General features: G+C 34.9%; 1 protein-coding gene and 1 pseudogene across 1 annotated transcript in view; one reads left to right on the top strand and one right to left on the bottom strand.

Moving 5' to 3' along the window:
* The window catches only part of IQCM (IQ motif containing M), a 306,849-nt gene extending 298,390 nt beyond the window's left edge, over positions 1 to 8,459 (bottom strand). Inside the window, exon 1 of the mRNA XM_045997420.1 lies at positions 8,358 to 8,459. Within this exon, the coding sequence (XP_045853376.1) occupies positions 8,358 to 8,459 (102 nt within the window). The remainder of the gene's footprint in view (positions 1 to 8,357) is intronic.
* Positions 8,460 to 18,161: 9,702 nt separating this feature from the next.
* Positions 18,162 to 18,945, top strand: LOC123936771 (annotated as a pseudogene).
* The last annotated feature ends 1,424 nt before the right edge of the window (positions 18,946 to 20,369 follow it).

Raw genomic sequence — 20,369 nt, 5'->3', positions numbered from 1 at the left:
TACATCGAGGTAGTTTTCTGTTAAGGAGAATTAGCACTCTTGTATGTATTTTAAATTGGCATGGAAGACTTTTTTTAACTTCAGTATTTCTGCAATATTATACAATTCAAGTTATTAAAATTCTATTCTAAAAGTAGTAATCAAAGTTGAGCACTTCACAGTTTATACTTCTACATAGTCTTGTCTGATTCTTGTATTTACCATGATTAGTAGATAAAAGAGTAATGTTCTTCCCCATTATAAATAAGACAAAACATTGGTTTTCTCTTCTTTTACTGTTATTCCTGATCTTGCTTGAAATTCTTGTTTAACCATTTTTCTCTTCTATTCCTTAAATTCTAACCATATTTTCTAACTCTATCATCTCCCTTAAATGCTATGTGCTTAGTTGAGATCCCCACTTTTCCTAAATAAATTATTCTTTTTATCCAATTTTTTTTTCCATTTTGAGGCCTAATCTTTTAATACAAAGGCAATTTTAATGATGCCAAAAGTACATTAAAAGATTTTTAGCAACTAGACATCTTTGATGTATCCTTCAGAAAATATTTGTTCTCATTTCCGTTGATAATTAAAAACCTAACTCTGACAAAACAATAGAAAAATTAATAGAAAAATTTAATAGAAAATTAAAGAGTAGTGAGTGAATGAACATAATTTTATTTAACCATTTTACTTATTATTTTTCTCTACTTCATTTATTAATTCTAATGAAAATTGTTTTTAAAGACCTGTGGTATTAGAATCGCACATAATCCTATCTATTTTTAATTATGTATTACTTCAGAAACACTAAAAATTGAAAAATGTAAATACCATTTTAAAAATTCATGCTGTGCAGATTAATTGTGGAAAACCACTTCCATTCACATACAATTAAAAGAAAATTATTAGGGGACAATTAAGATCATGAAAAACATAAGAATTCTTTTTAAAAGTCTACGTGTTTTCCCAATTTTACAAATGGGAGATTCCTGTGGGAGATATTCCCACAGAGGAATTTAAACAAAAATTAGAAACCCAGGAAAAGAAGACTTCATAACATTGAATTATACTCATTTTCTTGCATTAGCCTTCCATTTTTAAAGTCAGATTAGCTTACAAAATTTACTCTAGCTCACATGGTCATGAATTATTAAATCTAATTTTTAGAACTTTTGCCATAGAAACTACCTTATTGTAAAAAAGAAATTATAAATCTGGTTGGAAAATCGATCAAAAAAATAGTCAAATTAAGGAATAAGATCCTGCTTTTTGTAGTCTAAAAAATGATTCAAAAATCACTATAAATAACCAATTTTAAAACCAATTAACCAATATTAAAATTTTGGCTATCAAGGACAAAGTTAAATTCTCACTGTGTATATTCAAGAAGAAATACTCCAAACAGTGAGGAGAAAGAAAGAGAAAATTAAAAAGCAAGCAAATGAACAAAAACTACCTTCAGGAAATGCTCTCACAGAGGTTTGCTTTATAGGACTGATGGTACAAGTAATTAATATGACAATTAATAAATGACACTTTGAAGAACTGCTAAACCCCAATAAACCTTTAAGTCAAAGCCACCTTGGCTTTTATTTGTTTTTAAGCAACAGAATTATAGTTTGCCGTCATAGTTTCACTACCTCATGTTTAAAAGATTCATATGTATGAAATGCTTAGAAGAAACATCTCTTATATATACTGTATTTCCCAATGGACATAGCTTAGCACAAACTGATAAAAATGAAGGGTCATAAAATAGAAAATCCATTTTCATACTCATTGGTGTGTAATTGAATAGATTCTTTGAATAGTTGCTATAAATTAATTCCAACTTAAAAGCAATGAAATATTTTACCTTTTGCAAAGCAGTCAGGAATGACAAAACTATTATTTTCCCCCTTTAGCAAAGAAGGGGTATTCTGTGATTTCAACAGTTATTGCCTTCATCTATCTAAACTATAAACCCATCTCATGGACTGCACAGGAAAATTTGGAGCTCCTTCAAAGCTCAATCATCCAAATACAACAGAGATTCTCATTGGTTTAAAGTATATTTTAGAACACTAGGATATTATTCCAGGGTATTCAATTTGAAAAATGACTGACTTTGGTTTCCTTATGAGTTAGGACATAGTAATGAATAGTTCTCCTCAGAGTTGGGATAGAGACAAAGTATATTTAGGGACACAAATAGGTCTACTGGTCCATAAAATTTGTATCAGCCTTGGCCATATGTATTAGAGAGAAAAACCACATCAGTTATTTTTCTTAATTAGGAGTAATAACTGTGCTACCTACCAGAATTCACACACAACATAGTATCTACCACAGAGAGGTTTATGTTCTAAAACATACATTCAGTAAGAGTAGCCTACAGATCAGTGCTTACTTCTTTTTTAACTTCTCTTTCTTATACTTCCTTTTCTAATCAGAAGTGTTATTTACCACCATTACACTCACTCAAGCAAGCAATACTTAATAAACCTTGGGAATAATAATTAGTGTGGTTTTCCTCAGAGCTAAATACATTGTTACACCTAGTATTTCAGTCCAATACCTAGTTTTATTGTCTACAATCCCAGCAGGTATTTATTTCATATTTACTAGGTGCAACTAAACACTGAATGCTTACTATGTGCCTGCATGTGTTAAGTGTTGAGAGTACAAGATGAACAAGACATAGGCTTTTAGAAACACAAATTCTAATAGGGAAAACTAAATAAAGACAACTCACTACCACCTTGCAGTAAGTGTTTACTAGATGTACGTTGTGGAGGCTCAGTCAGAGACAAAGCAATTCCACCTGAGGAGCCCAGAGATAACTTCACAGGTGATGATGGGACACTTGCACTCAATACTAAAGGATGATGAGTAGCTCTAGCAGGAGGTGAAGAGTTTCTGTCTCACAAAGGAGGAGAACAATAAAAATGACAAATTAGGGCTCTGAGTCCTACATTCCCAGAGTATTCAAAAGGCATTCATATCCCAAGATACAGTGTATTTGAGACTTAGTACAACTATTTAGCCATACTAGAGGGTGTAAGAGAACTTAGCCAAAATCCATAAGTTGCGCATGACATCCAGAGAGGCTGAGCAGGCAGGACAAGACTGGTGGTCAGGAGCTCCGTAAGAAACAACTGTTGGCAATGGGGGGCAGGACGTGAGGGGCTCAGTCAGGTAAGCTTTGGACTGTTGGTTTCTGCTCAGATCATGATGTCAGGGTCAGACGATCAAACTCCATGTCAGGCTCTGTGCTCAGTGCAGAATCTGCTTGAGATTCTCTCTCCCTTTCCCTCTACTTCCCCCTCTGCCCCTCCCCTCAACCCCCCCCCCCCCGTCTCTCTCAAATAATTAAAAAAAAAAAAAAGAAACCTAACTGATGGTTTAACAATGTGACCTTTTAAAAATGAAACAAGATAGGATAGGGAGGGAGACAAAAGAGACTCTTAATCTCACAAAACAAACTGAGGGTTGCCAGGGGGAGGAGGTTAGGAAGCAGGTGGTTGGGTTATAGACATTGGGGAGGGTATATGCTATGGTGAGTGCTGGGAAGTGTGTAAGCCTGATGATTCACAGAACTGTACCCCTGGAGTTAATAATACATTACATGTTAATTTTAAAAAAATAATTAAAAAATAATATCGTATTCATGTTAATTCCCTGGTTTAGCTCATTTAACATTGCTTATGTAAGATGCTACCATTAGAGAAACCTGGGTGAAGGGTAGGGGAACTATGCATACCATTTTCAGCTATTTGTAAGTTTAAATTATTTTAAATAAAAAAGTCTTAACATAAAAAACAATGTGACCTTTTCCTTGATGCTGTAACTAGAAACTCCAAATAAATCTCTCCAATGGATTATTAACTTTATTTTTTTAAGATTTTATTTATTTATTTGACAGGGCTAACAAGTAGGCAGAGAGACAGGCAGAGAGAGAGGAGGAAGCAGGCTCCCTGCGGAGCAGAGAGCCCGATGCGGGGCTCAATCCCAGAACCCTGGGATCATGACCTGAGCCGAAGGCAGAGGCTTTAACCCACTGAGCCACCCAGGCACCCCGGATTATTAACTTTAGATACCTATTTTAAACCCTGGGTTTACTCTGCCTTCCTACATTTATATTTCCTAGCATAATTTTACAATAATTGATGAAATGTTCAGGACTTATCCTTCATATTTAATGGCCTCTCTGGTAGTAAAATATTCTAGAAGCACAACTCAGTAACACGCCAACTCAGTTTGCACAAGACTGCCTCTAATTTAGCACTGAGAGTCACAAATCCTGGGAAATCCAGAGCGAACTGAGCCAGCTGATCACTCTAAGACTTCCCACTCCCAAGGCTCTCTAATAGAATAGGTACACAGGATAGCTTTATGTAGTGAATTTTTTCTTTTAAAAATATACTATTTTAAAATGTAACATACATAGAGAAAAGCACAGAAATTGTTAACGTGTACAGTTTTTAACAAACAGTGGATCACTTGGTACCAGAAAAAAGATATATGCCACCACTTCAGAACCCTTCCTTCTCAAAGTGTCTTTCCTCCCCCAAGAATTAATTCCTTTCCTGAATTTTCTTCTAAATGTTCCTTTGTCTTTTTAAAATAAATTTGCTAATGGTATTAAGCTGTAAAACTTAACTCTACCTTTTTATTTGAACTTTATCTACCAAAATGCTTTCCTGTTTTGCTTTTAGTGCTTAGCATTATATTTAGAAAACTCATCTACTACATGCTACTGTAGACATACGTTGTCTAATTCCTTGTTGTATACTTTTCCTTTGGATGCATTTAGCATAACTTATTCATCATTGTACTGGTGGTGACATTTTAATTGTCCCCACTTTCAGGTTATTACTGAAATGAAAATTACCAGTTTTTTCATTGTTTGGAGACTCAGTATAGTATTTAAGAAATCCTTTCCTACTCCAACATCCTGGAATAGTTCTCTATACTTCCCAAGAAAAAAACTCACATTTCTTAACTTTTTATTGAAATACAACTCATGAAGAAAACTGAACATGAGAATTCAGCTTAATAAATTTTTCCCAATGTCCTTATGAATGATGATGAGATTTCTAGTAAGTCGAAATGCTTCTGATGTTCCTTCCCCTTTAGTAACGTAAGACGGTGTGAGTTAATTGTTCAATTTTGCCTTTTTCCATGAGGATAATTAATTTTTCTAGTAAAATGTATTGAAAAGTCCTTTTTATTTCCACTCATATCCACTGCTACCTCTTTAGTAGGTCAGATACACATGTGAGGTATAGATCCAATGGCAAACTCACTGCCCAGTCTGGCCTGGTGGTCACTTTCCACAGTCCATGCAAAAGGAAGATCTCACTCCAGGCCTTCTACCAGCACTGGCACCCTGACGCCCTCTGCTCATCTATCCTCTCCTAATGTGGACACCAGGCTTTCCAGATCTCCCACCCACATAGGAGCACACCCACTGCCCATGCACACCCGTGTGCCTGTGTGCCTGACCCTGCATGAGGCTTACATGCAACCCAGGCTGCTTCTGCTTGACCATCTCTGACCCAGGTACACAGTGAACTTCTCTGCCTTCCAGCAGGCAGCAACTACATCTTCTCCAGTATAGGGTCAAGAGGCACCTTCAAAGGATTTCCATCCCAAGATGATCTCCCTCAGCCTTAGGATATACTGTACAATTCCCTTACATCTCTTTTATCATAGCTTAATAACTATTTATATCAAATGTCCCTTGTTGAAATCGCTGTGTACTCCATGTCTCCTGATTGGACCTAGACTAAAGTAAACCCTTTACATTTTTGAAATATAAACTTCTAACATCTTCTGAAATACGAAATTAGAGTTTTTTATTCTTTGAATGCTTGATAGAGATTGCCAGTGAAGCTATCTGCCCTGGCTTTTTCTTTTTGTAGAAAGATTTTTCACAAAGAATTACTTTTTTAAAAAATATTTTATCTATTTATTTAGAGAGACATCATGAGGCTGGTCAGGAGCAGAAAGAGAGAACCTCAAGCACACTCTGTGCTGAGTGTGGAGCCCAAGGCAGGTGAAGGGGGGTCTCGATCTCACAACCCCGAGATCATGACCTGACTGGAAATCAAGAGTCGGATATATTACCTACTAAGTCACCCAGGCCTCCCTACTTTCTTTAATGATTTTCAAAGTCTAGGTTTCATACTCTTACTGAGTCAGTTAGGGTGGTTTATGTTTTTCCTATATTTTCCCTACTTTTTTATTGTGTCTACATTCTCAATATTCCTGTCATAACATCTTCCCTCTCTTCTACATCTATGATATCTATAGCAATATTACTTTTTATTTTTTTTTAAGATTTAATTTATTTTAAAGAAAAAGGGCATTGGGGAGGGACAGCAGGAGAGGGAGAAAGAGAATCTCAGGCAAACTCCTCACTGAGTACAGGAGCCCAATGGTGGGCTCAATACCAAGACCCTAAGATCATGACCTAAGCCAAAATCAAGAGTCAGATGCTTAACCAACTGAGCGACCCAGGTGTCCCTCACCTTTTATATTCTTAACATTGGTAAAAGGCTTGAAATATATAGATACTATACCAACACAGATCAAAAAAAGCTGACAAGCCTTTTACTTCAACTTCCTATGTTCTGTTTTAAGTGTATCTCATATATAAAACAGAGTTGACCTTTTTTCCTACACTCAAATTCTTTGACTGTTGGGACACCTGAGTGACTCAGTCAGTTAAGCATCTGCCTTCAGCTCAGGTCATGATCCCAGGGCCCTAGATGGAGCCCTACATCAGGATCCTTGCTCAGCAGAGACCCTGCTTCTCCCTCTGCCTTTGTCCCTTCTCCTGCTTGTAGGTGCTCTCTCTCTCTCTCCTCTCTGTCAAAATAAGTAAATAAATAAAATCTTTAATAAAATACTTTGACTTTTAACTGGAGTATCTCTTTTCATTTATTTTCAATGAGCAAAATTTTTTTGTCTCCACCTAATTTTTGTTTCCTATTTTGTCACATTCCTTTTTTCCCTCTTCTTCCCTCATTTGTGCTAAGTACTTATTATTACACTATTTTTAACCCTCCACCAGTTTAAACATTATACACTTTTGAAAATGATATTCTAGATATTAAAAATGCATACTTAACAAAAGCTTTATCCTTTTCTTAAACAAAATTTGCTAGAAGGCTTTAACTTTTATGTTAATTTAAAGATTATAGAATATAATCACTAATATTTTAATTATATGTTCTAGATCTACTATACATTATTATTGCTATTGCACATCATAAGCTTATTTTCCTATAGATATTTATGACTTTTTAAATCTGTATTTTCCCAGCACCTGGGTGGCTCAGTCAGTTAAGCATCTGCCTTTAGTTTAGGTCATGATCCCAGGGTCCTGGGATCTAGTCTCATGTCGTGGCCTTGCTTAGCAGGGAGCCTGCTTCTCCTTCTGCCTTTACCCTCCTCCACTTACGTTCTCTCTCACGAGCTCGCTCTCTCTCAAACAAATAAAACAAAATCTTAAAATAAATAAATAAATAAATCTATATCTATATTTTTCCCTTGAATTTCAGTTTTCCCTTTTCAGACCATTTTTCTTATCCTTACACACATCTTTAGTATTTCCTCCAAGAGATTCAGTTGGTCATAAACACTGTTTTTGTTTATTTAATTATATCCTTACTGAACCTCTTTTTTTAAAAGATTTTATTTATTTGAGAGAGAGAGAGTGCACAGAGAGAGTGGGAGAAGCAGACTCTCCACTGAGCAGGGGTCCTGAACCAGGACTCCATCTCAGGACTGCAAGATCATGACATTCGATGCCAGAACCCTAAGATAATGACCTGAGCTGAAGGCAGATGCTTAACTCACTGATTCACCCAGGCACCCCTCCATTTAGCCTCTTGAAAGATATTTACTATGCCTATAAACTTTTAGATTTACAGGTATGACTGTAAGCACACCGAGGTTATTATTCTACTATCTTCAGGCTTTCATTGTCATTGTTGAGTAATAGTTATCTTACTGCTCTTGCTGTGGAAATAATTGGTTTCTCTCTTTTCCTTTTCTCTTTTTTTCTTTCTGACTGGCTTTTTAAAACAGTTTCTTTTTGTTTGGTTTCCTTTATCTTCGGTATGGTTTCAAAGTGTATATTTCCTTTTATATATCCAATTTAGGATTTATTAAGCTTCTTAAATCTGAGGATTGGTGTCTTCCAACAGTTCTGGAATGATTTTGCCACTATATCCCTTTAGCTATTGCCTTTGCCATATTCCTAAGAGGTGATATGCACTCCTTCTTGGACCCTGAACACAGGTATATTAGATCTCTTCACAATATTTTCCTGGTATCACTCTTGCCTTCCCTTCTGTATTTTGCTACTTGTCTTTCTGTACTGAATTCTGGGTAATTTCTTCTAACATTTCTGTCAGTTCACTAGCTATCTCTTCTGCTGCATCCAACATGCTACCAAATATGTTCACTGCCAATACAGTCATTGTGTATCTCTTTTCTAGAATTTCTGATCTTCCTATTCCAAATTTATGTTACTTTTTATAACTTCTTATTCTCTACAAATATCTTCAACTTCTCATTTATTCCTTTTAAACACACTGGTATAACTGTTTTAATATCTGAATCTGAATGAGTCTCTTGCTATTGTCTTTTTCTTCAATTGGTTCTTCTACCTTTTCTACTGTTTTCTCGTGTGATTAGCTCTTATTGACTCATTGACTGATTTTTAAGGGCAAGGTCTTTGTCCTTAAAAAAAAATAATTTAAGTTCCACTTAATCAGTAGGGCTTTACATTTCCTTCTACCACTAGCCAGTTGGAAATCAACTTAAACTAAGTCATAACTTGAGGATCCCTCACTAAAGTAGACTGTGTGTACATGAGGCATAAATCCATTCAAGACCCTGTGGCCACAAATCAGAGAACTTTCTTTCATATCTTTCTTTTCTGTTTAGCAATGAGGCAACTTTAAAAAAGCCAAAACAAAGAAAAACAAAAAACAGTTCCTGTAATTGATGGAAAAGGAATGGGTTTCATTCTAAGTTGCTCTTACCCTGGCTTAATGTGGGGAGGTTTTTGTGTAAAAATCTCCAGGAGAGACAGATTCTAAGCCCAACACTGAACTCCTTATCCACATGCTTGCTTTTCCCAACTGTGCAGCAACAACAATGCCTTCATGGCATAAACAGATTTGGCATTCCAATATTCGGCTTCCCACTCTAGTTTTAGATGGCCAAAGAAAAACTGGCCTGGAACATTTCCCACTGTCTTTTTAGTTCTTCAGTGACTTTTTAATATAGTTTTCAAAACAAAATTTAGCTAACGTATTTTATTATTTCAAAAGGGTCAATTTATCCAAATAATATTTCTTCTTCCCATTAACTGAAATAAGTGCCTCATCAGAATTGTCAAATTATTAAAATCAAAGTTTAATATATTACATTTATCCACAAACTAAAAAGAGGGGCCATTCCAATGTCCACATTTCCTTGGCTACATGGGAACATATTTTACACTCATATACATATTTATCTGCCCATGAGTAGATAACTAACTAACATTGGACTATAATCACTGGCAGGTCTTCAAGCACCTTTTTCTCAATTTAGAAATGGTACAAATGTAAACATGGTATTAAAATAAGGAAATCAGTATGTCTCAATGGTTCAATATAACTGTCATAAAATACACAATATTTGTGTTTTTTAAGAATATTTTAGAGTTGTTTCACGACAACCTTGTTTATCTGTTAAAAAATAGTGTTAGAACAATAAGCTAATCCATTATCCACCAAAAGATACTACTCACTATGTTCTACATTGAATTGTGTCCCCCAAAAAGATATGTTGAATTCTAAACCCCTGTATCTCAGAATATGACTGTTTTTTGGAAACAAAGGTCATTGCAGATATAATTAGTTAGATTAAGATGAGGTCATATTGAAGTAGAGTAGGCCCTTAATCCAGTATGACTCATATCCTTAAAAGAAAAGGAGAAACACAGAGACATACAGAAGATATCAATATAAAATCAGAGACAAAGACTGGTACTATGCTGCCACAGGACAAGTAGCACCTAGGGATATCACAAACTGGAGAATAAAAGAAAGACTTCAGAGGAAGCATGACCCTACCAATACCTTGCTTTCAGATTTCTGGCCTCCAGAACTGTGAGAGAATAAATTACTGTTGGTTTAAGTCATTTGGTTGGGGTAACTTTTTACAGCAACACTAACTAATGAACTCTATAAAAATGTCATTGTAGGGCGCCTGGGTGGCTCAGTGGGTTAAGCCGCTGCCTTCGGCTCAGGTCATGATCTCGGGGTCCTGGGATCGAGTCCCGCATCGGGTTCTCTGCTCAGCAGGGAGCCTGCTTCCCTCTCTCTCTCTCTGCCTACCTCTCTGTCTACTTGTGATCTCTCTCTGTCAAATAAATAAATAAAATCTTTAAAAAAAAAAAAAAAATGTCATTGTACATTTAACATTTTATCAGTAACTTTTGAGGAAGTTATTAGACTATCATTTAACATAAAAGTACAGTAATAATATATTTTGTGTTAAAGATTAATGTATGGATTATAATTCTCTCAGGGAGGTATTCTTACTGGCATTTGCTTGAGTTCCTCAAAATATTATCATACCTTCTGGTTTACAAATTGTGGAGTAAAAATATAATCTTGGCCCCTTCTACTCTTGGAAATAGTCCAAAGCCAATAATAAAAATTAAACATAAAAAAAACAAATTCCTTTGATGAAATCAGATGCCATCTAAAACCCAGAAGCACATTATGAGAGAACCTCCAAATATAGACGAAAATTACATGGAAGTGCAAGAGAGGAAATTAAAGACACCACAGTTGCCCATCTCAGGTAATGCAGAGAATAGTTCTCCAATATAAGTAGCCACATCTTGGGGAGCAAATCCCTTTAGGGGGGAAAATGAAAATAAGGTGTTTATTCTGACAGCAGAAGTGCCCTGAACCATATTTTCAGGACATTAAGACTTTCAAGTCTTAATAAGTTGGGAAGTTGGGACTGACAGAATGAGAAAACACATAGATGAAGCAGATTTTCAGTACTCAACCTCCAGTTGAAATGGGGGTAAGGAAAAAAATTCAGCAATGTGAGCTGTCCTTCAGAGTACAAATAAAATACCTGGGGAGAAGCAAAGGCTAAAAGAACTCATGCACACCACAAATGCGTATCATTAAAGGTATTTTCCATTAACCTAGAACACTGCTCTGGCCACTCCTATCTGCAACCTCCTACAAATGGCTGCTCCAGGAAGAATGCACCCCACTCAAAGTGAGTCATCATCATCATCATCATCATCATCATCTATCATCATCATCATCATCTAGCATAAAATATATATAAAAATATCATCATCATCTAGCATAAAATATATATAAAAATATCATCATTATCTAGCATAAAATATATATAAAAATACTGCAGAAACGAATAAAATGGAAAAGGCATTTTTAAAAATAACACATGAATACCATGAGAAAAGTGTTGCCAGAGGGGGGAAAAAGGTGAATAATATTACGACAACTAAGGTAAACATTTTGAATGAACATACTGCCTAAGAAAGATTTTGGAGGAAAAAAGATAATTACTTCTATTTAAAGAATACTTGAAAAAGGGATATAAAAGCTGAAGAAAGATTTGGAGACACAATAGAGATCATTGCTTGAGCTGATGGAGCCCAAAAAGAAATAAAGGGAAAAAATTAAATCATTTGGAGAAATGAAGACAGAGTATGGAGCACTGAAAATAGGACTGATAAAAGTGAACATGAAATATAAAAAAGAAAGTTTAAAAGGATTATAAGAAAAATGATAGACATAGGAAACAGGCAAAAGAAGAAAGGAAACAAAGTAATAGAATAAAAATATATTAAAAACATACTGAATGACATACTTTATATCAGGGAAAAAATTGTCACAGCATAATGCTCACCAAAACATAGCTCAGAAATATTATAAGAATTCAGAAATAAAAAAATCCTTTGAATAGCCAGACAAAAAGAACAATATATCTATAAAAAGCAAAGCCACAAGCTAGAAGCCAGAAGAGAGATGTCTATAAAAATTGAGCATGACCTAAGAATTTCATCCTAGCCTAGATGACACAATCAATAAGTAACTAATCAAAATTTTGAGAAGGAAAAGAAGTTAGTTGGTAAATGACCTACATAGCTGATTTCCACATCTTTTATAGTCAAAGGGAATAAGTCTCATTTGGAATTAGTAAATCACTTTGTACAAAAATAGGTATATTTAAAGTATGAATACCATTTTACTTCACCATGCATACTCTTTTTTTAAGTTTTTATTTAAATTCTTATACATTTAACATACAGTGTAATATTAATTATTGGTGTACAATATAGTAATTCAACACTTCCATACAATACCCAGTGTTCATCATAACAAGTGTCCTCCTTAATCCTTATCATCTATTTAAGCAATCTCCCCACCAACCTCCACTCTGGTAACCATCAGTTTGTTCTCTATAGTTAAGGATCTGTTTCTTGATTTTGCTTCTCTTTCTCTTTTTTTTTTTTCCTCCTTTGCTCATTTCTTTTGTTTCTTAAATTCCACATGAGTGAAATCATTATCATGTTTACCTATATACTAAGAAAAAGATATATCTATCTGATAAAATTGGGTGATGGATAAAGGAGACAAGAAGGAAGAGTAAATAGATATATATACATTCCATTACTGTTCATGGGAAAGAGTCATAGTTATATATAATGAAAATATGTCTTCTATGTTTGAAATATTAACTGCTATGGGAATTGACTTCCTGACACAAACAGCTAAAAAAGTAGACACAAGATTTATTATAAATAGATGGTAATTAGACACATGTGGTACTCTTCTAAGACTAGACAGATGAGTGGAACAGAATAAAACACAGCAAGAGACCTGTGCATATGTGGACATTTAGATTATGAAAGAGGTGAGCCAGAGGACCACTGGGTAAAGAGAAGCTTTTCAATAAATATGTCTAGGACAACTGAGTGTCACTATGGCAGGGGAGGGTGGGGAGCATGGGGAAGGAATGAAACTGGATCCTTCTCTCACACCTTGCACAAAAATACACTTCAAGAAGCTTACAACCTAAATATAACCATAAAAACTATGATAATTTAGAAGACAATAATGGACATTAATTTAATGAACTTTAGGTAGTAACAGTTTTACACTGAAGTTTACAAACAAGATACAAAAGGAAATAGTAATAAAGGAAACACTGATAAATTCAATTTCTATTTGTCGTGGCACCATAAAAGGGAATATGAAGATAAACCATGGAGGTAGAGAAATTTTTTTCAACACAGGCAACTGACAAAGATGCAGTTTATGAAATTAAATGAGAAATTTTTAAAACTTAATAAGAAAAAGGCAATAACTCAAAAGAAAAATGGAAAAAAATTAAACAAGATTTTTTTAAAGGAAATCCAAATAGCCAAGAAGCATATGTAAGAATGTTCAATCTGTAATTGTAAGAGTGTTAATCAATAATAGAGAAATGCAAATTTTTTTTAAAAATTTCAAAGATTCATTTATTTATTTGAGAGAGAGTGTGTGTGTGTGTATGCATGCACACACAGGGAGGGGAGGGGCAAATGGAAAGGAAAGGAGAGAGAGCAGAATCCCTGCTGAGCATGGAGCCTCCACACGGGCTTGATCCCAAGACCCTGAGACCACAATCTGAGCTGAAACCAAGAATCAGACCCTTAACCAACTTCACCACCCAGGTGCCCCAGTATTTAAAAATTTTTAAATATGTGGGGCAGCTGGGTGGTACAGTCAGTTAGGCATCCAGCTCTTCATTTTGGCTCAGATCATGATCTCAAGGTCATGGGATAGAGACCCCAGTTGGACTCCATGCCCAGCACGGGGTCTGAATGAGATTCTCTGCCCCTCTTCTTGCCCTCCTACTTGTGCACCATCTTTCTCTATCTCTGTTTCTCCTTACAATAAATAAAGAAATCTTTTTTAAAAAATGTTTTTTTAAACACTGAATCCCAACTGATTGGCACAAATTTTACAATTTTAACAATTTCAAATGCTGAAGAGGATGTACAACAATAAGACTGTTCATTCCCGGCAAGTGTGAACATGAATTAGTACCAGCCTTGGAATACAGGCATTATAGAGAAGTTTAAGGTACATATAACCCTTGAACCAGAAAATCTCTCCTTGGTTCTCTAGGGTATCCTAGAGAACCCTTTGCAGATGTACAACAGGAGACATACATAGTAGGACCAAAACAGCCCTAAAGTGAAAACAACTCAAATGTTCTTCAAGGTAGACTAAATATCAGATGACATAGTCCTAAAATGGTATACTATACATTAGTGAAACTGAACAAGGTGCAGTAGTCTGTAACAGCATGGGAAATTTTTGCAAACAGTGTTGAGCAAAACAGACAGGGCATAGGAAATATATGCAGTACAAATTAATTTATATAAATGTTTTAAATAGACACAAAGAATTATCAGTCTGGGTGGTAAAACCAGAGAGAAAAGCATGAAAATTGTTATCACAAAACCAAAGTTGGTGGTTAACCCTGAGGGGTGAGTAAGTGTTCCAATTAGGAAGAGACCAGGTGGGGTGGGGGTAACTAAATCTATAAAATAGAATATTGTCAGCAATATTCTGTTTAACATTTCACATTTATAACTATATCTATAAAATGTAGATATAACTACAGATATAGATATAACTATATTTCACATTTATAACTGTATCTATAAAATAGAATATTGCTGACAATATAAAATAGAATATTGCTGACAATATTCTATTTTATGATCTGTGTAGTGCTCACATAGGGTTAACTTTATAATTATCCACCACATAATATGAGATTTTCATTTATTCATTGGTTTCTCTCAGTCTATCATAGTGGTTTTTATTTGCAATATATTGTTATGCTCTCTTGAGTATGGGAACACTTGCTGGGTGAGAATAAGTCCTCAGGTGTGCAGGCTGCACTCATTCACCAGATGCTCCCTGACCTACAAACACAAATGGGACAGAGGGTATCTGCAGTCACTAGGCTGGAACATGGGAGTGGTTGGTCAAGACTCCATCCTGGAGGTGAAGGACAGGTAGGGAAACAGGAGGTGGGACCACTTGTGAACTAAGATTTCAAGCTTTCCATGTTTATTCTATTATCCTATCAGACTCACTTACAAAACCACAAATTTAAAGGTAAGTTCCTAAGAAGTTCAAGAGGGCAATCACAGAGCATTAATCCCCAGAGCTGATTCTGTTCTGAGGGTGGAGTTGTGTGTGACAGCGGGGTCACATGCCCATGAAGCCAACCCCTCACCATACATGTATGTTTTCTGCACATCTCTGCATATGTGTTGTATTGTGTATGTGTATGTGTGAATGGAGGAAAGAAGAGATTATGCTTCTATTTGTTACTGCAAGTTCCTGAGCCGTGGGTGAGGTCTGAGCAGAAGGGAAATGAGAAGATCTGAAGTGATTATGCCATTAACTTTTTAAACTGTCTATCAGACTGAAGCTTATTTACCAAAACGTTCACACATATGAATGTAGACTTGCATGTTTAAAGGATGTTTTATAAATTAAATATTAAATATTTGTAATTATAAGATCATGGGCAATTAATTCCACAGCATTCTAAGCAATTTAACATAATTGTCCTCAGCTATAATCTTGATGCCAAGAACCTCCTACTCTGATTCTAGTTTCTCTCTTTCCACTCACTTTAACTGAAAAAAATGTAATGTTTGGTGGGGCAGTTTATAAGATCTAAAAGAAGTGGATATAAATAGATTATGTCATCTAATGTATGACAATTCAGATTTCCAAAGGGAAATGGGATGGAAGGAAACCAAGTAGGTGTTCTACCTTTGTTACCCTCATTTAATTCTTTCACAATAATACTGAAAGGCACATACAAATATCTCATTTCTACAAAAAGAACACTGAGGTTGGAAAGGGTAAATATCCCTACCAAGATCACCCATCTAGTAAGTAGATATATATAGTCTGATTAGACTACTAACTTGTGTGATCTATTTTTGCTACCTTTTTTCTTTTTTTCATGCATTTATTGTCCATTTACTATGTACCAAGCATGAGAGACCGATGTCCACTAGAACCCAAAATCCAAGGCTGTGTTCTTAGTGCAGTAATGTGTGGCTATGTGCACTTGAAATGTGGCCAGTATGAACTGACCTGTGCTGTATTTTAAATCATACACCAGATTTCAAAGACGGTAAGAAAATAAAAGGAATATAAAATATACTAATAATCTTTCAAATTGATTACATATAAATGATAAATTTTATATATATTAGGTTAAAGTAAATGTGTTTAAAATTTATTTCATCTGTCTCTCTTACTGAATGTGGCTACTGGAAAATTCAAATTACAAGTATGTCTCACATTTTATTTCTATTGTACATCACTGGTCTAAAGATGCCCTTTCAATCTTGCTTCAAGATATACAAATGAATTACCTACTTATGATCATTAAATGTTATATTTCAAGATTATTTTGAATAAGAAATATCTGTAATCCACTATGTAATGTATCTTCCTGCCACCATCAATATTTATAGACAATATATTTAATCTCTTGAAATTTCAGAAGTTAGCTTAACTGAAATTAACTAAACCCTGTTGGTTTTCCTTTTCCTGATAGAGCATACAATAAACAGAGAGAGACACCTGGATTCAAGACACAAGTATTCTTGTAATGGAACGAAAAGAGCTTTTTCACATTCCTCAAGCATCTCTTAGAGATTTGCTGAACAATTTTAATATCATAGTATGCATTTCTCCCAGCAGAAAATTTTTTATTATTCAGAATTGGACACATTAAAAATACTTTTTAGATTTTCCTAAAGAAGATGAGGCAAGGTACATTTTCAGGTGGTAAAACACTTGTATTTTTATGAAATGTCTATTAAGGTGAACAGTGGGGAATAATGTAAGAAAGCTATCTTTCTTAATATATTGTTACATACCGAAACAGCAATACGAGCTAATTTATAATTTATAATTCAACACAAAGGCTAACTCTCTAAAACTGTACATGATGTAGTAACATTATTGACAAACTTGTAAGACTGGTTGAAAATGTACTTTTAAAAATACATACAATAGTGAGAAACACCATATTTAGATTATATGGGAAAAACTCAAAATCACACAAACTCAAAATCACAAAAACTCAAAAATCACACAAATTCACTCTACCCTTTAGTTCATAACATTGTATGTACTACAAAATACTCATAAGCCCACCCTATATTGAATCACTCTGTTTTATCATGAAATATAGTCTTAAAATATCCAATGTTAGGGGAACCTGGCTGGCTCACTCAGTGAAGCATGAAACTCTTGATCTTGGGGTTATGAGTTCAAGCCCCATGTTGAGTGTGGTGTTTACTTAAAAAAAAAAGAAAAAGAAAAGATATTGAAGAAATCATCCCAATTTTATATGTCATAGATATAATAGATACAAAATAGTCATAGATACATATAAGACAATATGAATGTATATAAAGCAATACAGTAAAACAGAGTAAGAACTAGAAATCAGAAACCTGATACTTGTGAGATTTGAGCTCCTTGCAAACTTTTAATATTTAGTTTCTTCATCTAAACAATGGGAAAGGTTAGATCAACTATGCCTGAATATCCCATGAGAATCAAGGACATAACATGTAAAAAGAAACTTATTACTAATAAGGAATGATACAAATTATATTATTATATTAAGAACAAATTTATTCTAGTATTTTATTATAAGCATCTATCCTTCAGTTAATGTTTTTAGAAGCCATTGATGCAAAAAATAAAATAAAAATGTTTTAAATATCTTCAGTTTCAGCTTTTTCAAATAATTCTTGGAATCACCTTGGTACAAAATAATAACTGACATTACATCAATAAATGAAAAGGGGTATGAGAAATTACTTGATGATTACAGTAGAACTGGGGGAGAAGGGTGACCACAGAATCAAAAAGGCAAGAAACAACAGTCTAAATGTACACAAGGCAAGCATCATCTCCCTCCCTCTATACCTCTATACCTCTTTACTTCTAGACCCCTATACCTGTTATAATATAGTGGATTGCTGAAAAAAAAAATCTATTTAGAGCATTTAGAACTTACTAATTTAGGGCAAGAACAAGCACCTTATGAAAGACAGCAAAAAGGGAACCAAGAGGAAAGTCATTGATCCATTTTCTAAGGAAGACTGTATGATAGAAAAACACCAGCTATGGTCAATATAAGAAATATTGGAAGAACACTACTCACGAGAACTCAAGGAATACAAATCCCATCTGATGGCCTCAAGGGTCACGTTTTTGAAGTGACCCTTGATCTGTGGAATGATGAAGCTGCATTTAGAAAATTTAAGCTAATTATTGAAGATGTTCAGGGCAAAAATTACCTGACTGATTTCCATGGCAAGGAACTTACCCACGACAAAATGTGCTCCATGGTCAGAAAATGGCAGACCATGACTGAAGTTCATGTTGATGTCAAGACAATTGATTTTGTTTCATCTATTTCATGATGGTTTTACCAAAAACAAACTAACTAACTAACAATGAGATTCAGAAGACCTCTTACACTCAGCACCAACAGGACCTCCAAATTCAGAAAAAGATGATGAAAATCCATGACCTTAGAGAAGTAGACAAATGACTTGAAAGAAAGTGGTCAATAAATTGATTCCAGACAGCATCAGAAAAGACACAGAGAAGACTTCAGTCTATTTTTCCACTCCAGAATGTCAGAAAAGTAAAAATGCTCAAGAAGCCCAAGTTTGAATTGGGAAAGCTCATGCAGCCTTACAGTGAAGGCAGTAGTTCTGGAAAAACTACTGGGAATGAGAACAGTGCTGAAGTTGAATGAGCTAATAGATATGAGCCACCAGTCCAAGAATCTGTTTAAAATTCAGACATTTAATGGTGACCCAAAAAATTTTATTTGTGATGTTAAAAAAAGAATTTATTATTTTTAAACATCTATTTTCCACTTCTACAATGAGTTGAAAATGCCTCTCTACCCCTCTTCCTTCCTAACTTCACCTGGCTTCACATAGTGTGAGAAGGCAGGAACAAAGAACATGGCTTTTCCTTCTCTGATAAACTGAGTGCTGTGGTCTGAATTGTGTTCCCCCCAGGTTCATATATTGAAGTCCTTACCCCCAAGGTGATAGTATTTGGAGATGGTGCCTTTGGCAATTAGGTTTAGATGAGGTCACAAGGTTGGGGCCCTCATGATGAGAATAGTGCCTGCATTAAGTTCAACCAGAGAGCTCTCTTTCTGTGTGCTCTCAGAAAAGTCCATATGACAAAACAGACAGAAGGTGGCTGTCTGTAAGCCATAAGAACCCGAACATGCAGACACTTGATCTCAGGCTTTCAGCCTCCAGAACGGTGAGAAAATATTTCTGCTGTTTTAGCCACCCAGTCTATGGTATTTTGTTACAGTAACCCAAGCTAACTAGTACCTGAATAACCTCTGATGGAGTAGGCAGGTGAAGAAGCTCTGGAGAGTTTGATGCACTGGTACATGGGTGAGAATTCTCTTATAATTGTTGAGAGAAAATGAAATTGATGCTTATGTCCAATTAATGAAAGAAAACTATTATATTAGACTTAGCTAGAAAAAAATTTAAATATTGCCATCAAGTTTTAAAAAGATGCAAAGGAACAAAATTGGAAGGAAATAAAGTTGTTAAGCATGTCTGTGAGAGGGTAGTGGCATTAATGGACAAGATTTTTCTTTTTTTTTTTTTCCCAAATTGTTCTTTAATACAGTGCTTTGTATTTTTATAATAGAAAAAAATGAAAACTAACATTTAGCCAGTGATTGCAACACAATATCAGTCTAATGGCAAGGGTTTTGTTTATTTTAAGTTATCTTTACAGGGGAACAAAAGCTATTTATAAAACATATTTTGAGTTCACAAATGTCTACCTTTCTCTTGGCTCTTTTTAAAAGGGAAGTGCTGTCCTCCTAAAACTCATTCCTTGTACTGAGAGAAGATTCTGTCACAGTAACTGAGAATAATAATACAATATGCAAAATATTTAGAAAATATTCATTGTGGGACACATGGGTGGCTCAGTCAGTTAAGTGTCTGCATTCAATTCACTTCATGATCACAGAGTCCTTGGATCAAGTCCCACTTCGGGCTCTTTGCTTCTCCCTCTCCCTCTGCCACTCCCCTTGCTTATGTGCTTGCTCGCTCTCTCTCTCTCTCTGACAAATAAATAAAATCTTTTTTAAAATGTTCATAGTAATGAGTAAATGCTGAAGGAAAATCAAATAATAAATATTAGGATCTCAAAGAAAATTTTCACTCAGAG

This window comes from Meles meles, chromosome 2, assembly GCF_922984935.1.
Source record: "Meles meles chromosome 2, mMelMel3.1 paternal haplotype, whole genome shotgun sequence".
Taxonomy (NCBI): domain Eukaryota; kingdom Metazoa; phylum Chordata; class Mammalia; order Carnivora; family Mustelidae; genus Meles; species Meles meles.
This window is presented reverse-complemented; position numbering and strand designations above follow the sequence as displayed.